The sequence below is a fragment of the Oncorhynchus kisutch genome, linkage group LG17 (genome assembly GCF_002021735.2).
Source record: "Oncorhynchus kisutch isolate 150728-3 linkage group LG17, Okis_V2, whole genome shotgun sequence".
Taxonomy (NCBI): Eukaryota; Metazoa; Chordata; class Actinopteri; order Salmoniformes; family Salmonidae; genus Oncorhynchus; species Oncorhynchus kisutch.
The window spans coordinates 41943011-41951614 of record NC_034190.2 but is presented as its reverse complement, the minus strand read 5'-3'; the positions used below and the strand labels follow the sequence as shown (position 1 = coordinate 41951614).

General features: G+C 40.7%; 1 protein-coding gene across 1 annotated transcript; it reads right to left on the bottom strand.

Annotated features, from left to right (window-relative positions):
• Window positions 1-958: 958 nt before the first annotated feature.
• LOC109907688 (40S ribosomal protein S27) lies at window positions 959-8338 on the bottom strand. The gene is made up of 4 exons (XM_020505805.2): window positions 8208-8338; window positions 7348-7456; window positions 3308-3418; window positions 959-1813 (listed from the first exon to the last, which is right to left on the bottom strand). Exons 1-4 carry the CDS (start codon window positions 8211-8213, stop codon window positions 1785-1787), a joined length of 255 nt encoding a protein of 84 aa, XP_020361394.1. The 5' UTR covers window positions 8214-8338; the 3' UTR covers window positions 959-1784.
• Window positions 8339-8604: the final 266 nt, after the last annotated feature.

Below are 8604 nucleotides of genomic sequence, written 5' to 3'. Positions count from 1 at the left end.
TATTTTCCAGAGCTTCATAATTGCAATTATAAAAAATGTATTCAGTTGTAATTTCACAGTAAGTGAAAGGTAAGTTTCCGTATTATCTCCAAATATCTGCTTTTTACTGAAACTTGTATAATTATTTCTAACATTACTGTAAATCAAGTTATATGCACTTTGTCAGACAAGTCTTATTTTGGTGTCAAATTGTTCAACTTAAAGGGCAATTCCACCAGTATTCAAACTCTCCAGCACCAAACGTGTAAAAACAGCGCATTTCTTGTCTTTAAAAAAACGGGGCAAGATAGATGGCGCGTTCAAAAGAACTGGAAATCAGAGGGGGTCATTTTGAACGGTCAGCAAACTCAGAATTCCAAGTCGGAAACTCTGGCATCTTTCTAGAGCTCAGACACGTCATGTTGTCTTACACCTTAAAAGTACAAAGTAATTTTCAAAACATTGCAATGAGTTTCTAGCCCATGGGAGGGTGTTTTCTTGCTCCCCACTTCACCACAAATCTTATAGTTGGAAAATCAGTTCTTAAAATGGCTTAACGTTTGATTTCATCAGGTAGAACTTGGCATAAATTTCTACAAAACTTAGACATGTGCCATTTTCACATTGACACTTGTGCTGGGTAATGAAAAGTGGTGGAGCTTCCCTTTAAGTAGCCCATGACAAATTGTTAGTTGATGTTCTTTAAATTCACTCACCAAATTGTAACTGGCTATGCAAATAGCCCAACTGGGTAATTATCACAAAACTAACATTTGACACCAAAAATGATCAAGTGTAATTTCACAAAATTGTCATTATTCACTGAGATTAGGATCTGTACTTGCCCATTTCCTTTATCAGATTATGCAGTTGACAATTTCCACAACATGCTCATTACCGCAACAGTTTGTCCAATAAAAGTAAACAAATCAATTTCCGATAGAACATTGTTCCCCCTGTGAAAAGGCCAGAATTAAACTGAAAATACAAATTGAAATTTTAATTACACAATAAAATTCACATCACTCTTTCCTAATTGGACCTTTTCTTGCCGTTTCGGTATTGAGAAGGCCAAGTTGGTTAAAGGGATTGTTTGAGAATAAGACCCTCATTCTGAAGGCGTACAAGCAAATTCATGTGCTTGTGCTCATCTAAGGACTACTCTTGATCATGCATCATATGTGAAAACACACTTAACTTCCTGTAAAAACTCCAAAGTGAGATGCATTTTGACAGACACATAATATTATCGTTTAATGTATACTTATACTAGTTTATCGTTTTGTTATTTATGGACAAACTACAGCAGTTTTATTCAAAGAAATTACGTTTTTCTAAAGTAAAATATACCAAATTCAGGTGAGAACGTACAATTTAAAATAAGACACTTTGCCAAAAATGTTGACCGTAGTCCTCATAATGATAGTTGATTTTTGCAAACACATCGTGGTTTTGTAACAATTTGCTACAGACATGTATAAAAATAAACTGGTTTCATGTGAATTACCCAACTGATGTAGATAAAAACATTTCAAACCCAATTTAGGCAAATATTGAAAAGGAAACAAAAAAGTACAAACCACCCATTCTTTAGCCAAAACAATTGTATTAAAAAAGATTGGTTGAAGAGTTCAGTTACTGCAACAAAGTGGACTATCACATTGAATGAGTAATCCCATCTGGTGTCCAGGCATCATGAGCACTTCTGGATCAATCTTTCTTGGGTGCAGTATCGAGGCTGGAGTTGCTGAAATCAACATGCCCAACCCCTCTCTTAAATTTTTACGGGGGCATCAGAAGTACAACTAATGCTGCTTCCTCCTGAATGAGCACCCTGAAGGAAAGAGAAAATGACAGAGTCAGGCCACTAAGAATCTGAGGAGAGTTGCGGGGAGCAATGTGAAACCAAATGAACATTTATAGCACCTAGTGCTAATCTGTCGGATTGAATGGCACTAAAGCTTTCACTGCCAAAACAATAATTTCAAATATTCTAAGTCTAGGTTACGCAATGTTTGAATGGAATAGTTCGACATGATTGTGTTCAGGTGATGGGCCTCACGAGTGGGGCAGCGGTCTGAGGAGTCACTACAGACCCGGGTTCAATCCCAGGCTGTGTCACAGCCAGCCGTGAACCGAGACCCACGAGGCGGCGCACAATTGGCCCAGCGTCATCCGGGTTAGGGGAGGGTTGATGCTGTTGGCTTCCGGGTTAAGCGAGAAGTGTGTCAAGAAGCAATGCGGCTTGGCAGGGTCGTGTTTCAGAGGACGCATGGCTCTCAACCGTCGCCTCTCGAGTCCGTGAAGTTGCAGAGATGGGACAAAACTGTAACTACCAATTGGATATGACGAAATAATTAAAGTTATTAAAGTTTAAAAAATGTTATCTAATATACATTTTTTAAATGATCGTGTTAAAGTGCTTTTGAAGTCAGAAAAATTCAACCAATACGATTCAAGCTAGCTAACGTTGCTAATAATACAGTTAGCCAGCTTGCTTACTAGCTACATTATCCACATTAATAAGTTTGTAGAAAACTACTTTGTTGTCATCTTTTGGTTGAAAGGGTGCGAGGTCAGGGATGAAACGTCACAACTCAGGTAACATTTTCTCTGTTCCCCACTTGTAATAACGACTTGGAGGACCACTCAAGTGAAACTTTCCAGTCGGAACTCGAACTTCCAATAACTCTGATTGCACATGAAGGCCCTTAACTACATAAATAGACATTGCTGCTGTACCTAAAACTGCTGGAGACACCCCTCCACCCCCCCAAAGACATTCAATTATATAAGAGACTATCCTCTCCAACTTGAGTTGGAAAATAAAAGGGGGCACACACACTCGTGATGTGCGGGTTTACCAAACCTGCAGTTATATATGGGGGGCGGGCGGGTTTTAAGGTCATGAAATATTGTGTGGATGAAAGGCAGATGGGTGGCGGGCGGGTTGAATGAAGTGAAAACAATGCAGTAAAATCCATAAATGTATAATTGTGAGATTAATATCTATAGGCAGACACCTTGAGTTTTTCTCCCAATATTTTTTATCTGGCATTAGTGTATAAGCCTAAACTTTAGGGCCTAATTTTACACGCGCCAACTTGCCAAATGCTTTTCGAAACATGGGAATAAAAATTCTTAAAATCGACCCACCAAAGCAAAAAAAGGACAAAAGGGAACCAACTGTAGAGCGCATTTTCTATATTTGCAGGTTAGGGTTGTGTGCGGCCTTCAGATTTTCTAACAGATCGGGCAGTTACAGACAAGTTATTAGCAATTGCTAGTGGGTACAGGTGAACCCACACAAAATGATGAGACTACTGACCCTCTGTGAGCCGTGCTTTGCCTCCAGTGGGCTGACACAGAACTGTGGAGCAACCCACACACAGCACAACAGTCTGGGCGTGGCTGAACACCGTTGTGATCTTGTAGCATCCTGAGGGAAACAAAAATACAATCATTAAGACACCAGGGCTCTAGACGAGGGCTGTGGTGGTCACAATCAGCCGCTGGTGATTGTCAAGCAAATAACTATCTCATGGTAATTGACCGTTAATTAACAAACATTTAGAATCTCCTGGCCTCCACACGCAGCGTACAAGCCGCAGCGTACAAGCCACAGTCTAATAAATCCTTGTAATATTGCCTACACCTTCACAAATCCATTATTTTAGATAGGTTTTAAGAAACATGAAAATGTAGTCTATTTCAAAAGTAGTCCATTTCAAATGAACAGAATAGCATACTCCGAGTTGTCCTTGTGTTAGGTCCTAATCTGGCTATGCCATATGGCTGTGGGCTACACTATTTGTTTAGAATTCTGTGACATTTTATGGATATTTTCTCCAAAAGATTTGAGGGAGCGCGTACATGAGGCTATTCTGTGTTGAGCAGTTAAAGAAATAGGAACTCCTAGGTACAGATCTGCGGAAGGGTACCAAAAATGTTCTGCCGCATTTAAGACCTCCAACACAGTGATCTCCATCATTCTTAAAATGGAAGTTTGGAACAACCAAGACTCGTCCTAGAGCTGGCCGCCAGGCCAAACTGAGCAATCCGGGGAGGAAGGCCTTGGCCACTCCTCAGTAAAAAGGCACAACAGCCCACTTGGAGTTTGCCAAGAGGCACCTAAAGGACTGACCAAGAGAATTAGATTCTCTGATTGAACTCTTTGGCCTGAATGCCAAGCTTCACGTCTGGAGGAAACCTAGCACCATCCCTACGGTGAAGAATGGTGGTTACAGCATCATGCTGTGGGGATGTTTTTCAGCTGCAGGGACTGGGACACTAGTCAGGATCGAGGGAAAGATGAATGGCGCAAAGTAGAGATATATCCTCTATGAAACCCTGCTCCAGAGCACTCAGGAACTCAGACTGGGGCAAAGGTTCACTTTTCAACAGGACAACGACCCTAACCACACAACCAATACAACGCAGGAGTAGCCCAACCAGAGCCCAGACTTGTACCCGATCGAACATCTCGGGAGAAAACTAAAAATAGCTGTGCAGCGACGCTCCACATCCAACCTGACAGAGCTTGAGAGGATCTGCAGAGAAGAATGGGAGAAACTCCCCAAAGACATGTGCCAAGCTTGTAGTGCCATACCCAAGAAGACTCAAGGCTGTAATGGCTGCCAAAGGTGCTTCAACAATTTAAAGGGTCGGAATACTTACACTACCGTTCAAAAGTTTGGGGTCACTTAGAAACGTCCTTGTTTTTGAAAGAAAAGCACATTGTCCATTAAAATAACATCAAATTGATCAGTGTAGACTTTAATGTTGTAAATGACTATTGTAGCTGATGGAATATAATCTAATATCTACATACACGTACAGAGGCCCATTATCAAAAACCATCACTCCTGTGTCCCAATGGCACATTGTGTTAGCTAATCCAAGTTCATCATTTTAAAAAGGCTAATTGATCATTAGACAATCCTTTTGAAATTATGTTAGCACTGCTGAAAACTGCTGTTCTGATTAACCTCTTGGTGTTAGGGGTATTTTCATTTTTGGGGAAAAAACTTTCCCGTTTTAAACAGGATATTTTGTCAGGAAAAAATGCTAGAATATGCATATAATTGACAGCTTTGGATAGAAAACACTAACGTTTCCAAAACCGTAAAGGTAGTTCTGTTATACTCACAGACTGATGTTGCAGGCGAAAGCCTGAGAAAAATCCAATCCGGAAGTGCCCCAGGTTTTGAAAGCGCTGCGTTCCAATGACTCTCTATTCAGCTGTGAATGTACCATCAACGAGCTTACGCTTTCTACGTATTCCCCAAGGTGTCTACAGCATTGTGACAGTTTTACGCATAGGCGGCCACATTGCGTAAGTGGTCACATGGTGGCTGCGAGAGAGATTCTCGCGTAGAATATAGAGGTAGCCATTACTCCAATCGGTCAGAGTGAAAAACGAATTGTCCCGACTGATATATTATCGAATAGATATTAGAAAAACACCTTGAGGATGGATTCTAAACAACGTTTGCCATGTTTCTGTCGATACTATGGAGCTAATTTGGAATATTTCAGCGTTGTGGTGACCGCAATTTCCGGGCGTTTTCTCAGCCAAACGTGAAGAACAAACGGAGCTATTTCGCCTACAAAAATAATATTTGGGGAAAAAAATTAACTTTGGCTGTCTACCTGGGAGTCTCGTGAGTGAAAACATCCCAAGTTCAAAGGTAAACGATTTAATTTGATTGCTTTTCTGATTTCCGTGACAAGTTTGCCTGCTGCTAGCAAGGCATAATGCTATGCTATGATAAACTTACACAAATGCTTGTCTAGCGTTGGCTGTAAGCATATTTTGAAAATCTGAGATGACAGGGTGATTAACAAAAGGCTAAGCTGTGTTCCAATATATTTCACTTGTGATTTTCATGAATAGGAATATTTGTCCGTTGCGTTATGCTAATTAATGTCAGATGATGATAACGGTCCCGTTCACGGGATGGGGTGTCACTAGAGGTTAAAGAAGCAATAAAACTGGCCTATTTTAGACTGGTTGAGTATCTGGAGCATCAGCATTTGTGGGTTTGATTACAGGCTCAAAATGGCCAGAAACAAATAACTTTTCTGAAACTCGTCAGTCTATTCTTGTTCTGAGAAATGGCTATTCCACGCAAGAAATTGCCAAGAAACTGAAGAGCTTGTACAACACTGTACTACTCCCTTCACAGAACAGCGCAAACAGGCTCTAACCAGAATTGAAAGAGTGGGAGGCCCCGGTGCACAACTGATCAAGAGGACAAGTACATTAGTGTCTAGTTTGAGAAACAGACACTCACAAGTCCTCAACTGGCAGCTTCATTAATTAGTACCCGCAAAACACCAGTCTCAATGTCAACAGTGAAGAGGCGACTCTGGGATGCTGGCCTTCTAGGCAGAGTTTTAAAGAAAAAGCCATCTCAGACTGGCCAATAAAAATAAAAGATTAAGATGGGTAAAAGAACAGACACTGGACAGAGGAACTCTGCCTAGAAGGCCAGAATCCCGGAGTCCCGTACCTTAGGGGCTGCTGCCCTATATACATAGACTTGAAATCACCTGCCACTTTAATAATGGAACACATTTTGCATCTCATATGTATATACTGTATTCTATTCGAATCTTTGCCGCTCCGACATCATCCAAATATGTATATATTCTTAATTCCATTCCTTTAGAAGTGTGTATTGTTGTGTAATTGTTAGATACTACTGCACTGTTGGAGCTAAAAACACAAGCATTTCACTACATCCGCAATAACATCTGCTAAACATGTGTATGTAACCAATCAAATTTGATCATCATAAGGCCTTGCAGTCAAAATTTAATTGGGAAGGTTTTTTGCGAAAGCCTTTACAAAATGTTCAAGCAGCGCACGACAATTGTACTTCACATAGATTAAACCAAGACTAGACAACTTTTTTTTGAATACTTGGTCTGCATACCCATTGTTGATTGAATAAATCTTGATATTTAAAATTTAACTGAACAAAAAACTAAAGTGATCAGATACATTTTTCCCCTGGCACCCTAGCGACCAATTCAAAATTGATTTGTCGCACTGCCAAGTCAGTGTTGCAAATGCCAGTGTTCTGGTCGCAGTTGAGTCCTGCACACATGTAGTACATGCATCATCTGAGACCAGCGTCATTAGTGCCTTTGGTGTATTCACTAGAGCACACCGTAGCAAAAGGACCAAAAATAGGGTTATCTTAATGGACTAATACTGCCAGGTCCCTCCTAATTTCAGCAAATATGCTTTGCAATAAATACAGTCATAAGTACTGAACTCAATTATGCCACTGAATTCAGAACAGACAAGGTGGCTGATTCAAACGCATACATGCAATGAAGGAAACAACGGGGACCTACCTGGGCACTTAACATCCATGAAGTAGGAGTTCGGGCTCTGGACAAGACGCTTCTTCTTGTGGCTCCTCTTCTCCTCCTCAGGGGATGGGTGCAACAAGTCTTTTGCGAGCTGCAGGATAGTGGACAAGCAAGACTGCTTAGAAAATTACATTTAGTTTGAGTAGATAAGCAATTGTCACTTGTCAGCAGTTGTCCTACAAGTGACAATAAGGCAGTGCATTTAACAATTAATTGACAACCCAATCCAGAGCAAACTATGAATGATATCGACATGCAGTCAGATAGGTACACAACACATGGGATAGTTTCGCTCACAGCCAGATGAGTTGCACACGAACTAGAAAATGTCATAGGGAAAATGTCATTAGAACAGGGACCTTCCTGCGAGTGATACTTCCCAGGAATTGCAATGAATTTGCAATCTAAAACCTCTCATACCGCCTAATGTCTGTTTACTGGATTAGATATCGTCAACGTTGACCAACGGTCTTTCCTTATGCGAGGAAATCAAATACATGTCACCTGTTATGTGCTATATCTGTACTACACTTTCTACGAGATCATTCAATATAGTGGATGCAATTGCACGTATATTCAGCCATATGGTAGCTAGTGTTACATTCTCAGGTTACTCATCTCCATGTTTGCGATATGTACGCCGCCATCTTGTATCACACTGCGCTACTAATCAGCGAGTATATGGAATATTATGATAATACCTCGACACTGACTGGAACGACAGAGCTCAAACACACAACAGTCAAAACACGAATTAATTATGCATTGACTGACTCCAAGATTGTCACCCAAAGTCCCATGTTAACGATAAAAGTGTGATTACGTCAGGCTCGGGTACTCACTGGCATGTTTGCGAAGAAATAGCCGTTGCCTGAAAGAAGGCATGATCGGAAACAAGGGGGTTTCTATTGACGCTACTTTGGTTGCACGGGCAGGAAGTGAGTGGAATTGAATGAGGTTGGTGGACATATTTGTAAGGTCAAAACTAATTTATTGACAGATTTAACACGTTTTCAATTAAGGTAGATATTAAGCCACCAGGTGTATTTTATTGATCAGACCTCTCTCGAAATGTCATATCCCCAGCCCCATGGATGACAGAATACGCCACAGTCCATAGGCCTACCCTACATAACATTCAAAATAATGATTGTGAGCGATTACACTCATCACAATGAGTGATTGTGACACTGACTGTTCACATACCTAAATGTGAACATAGATTTGCTATTTTACTAC

Bases quoted from the DNA above. Each gene is read 5' to 3' on its own strand.
- LOC109907688 (XM_020505805.2), bottom strand. The intron at 3,419-7,347 runs GTAGGTCCCCGT...TGTTTCCCTCAG, and splicing joins CATGGATGTTAAGTGCCCAG to GATGCTACAAGATCACAACG. The intron at 1,814-3,307 runs GTCAGTAGTCTC...TCTTTCCTTCAG, and splicing joins CAAAGCACGGCTCACAGAGG to GGTGCTCATTCAGGAGGAAG.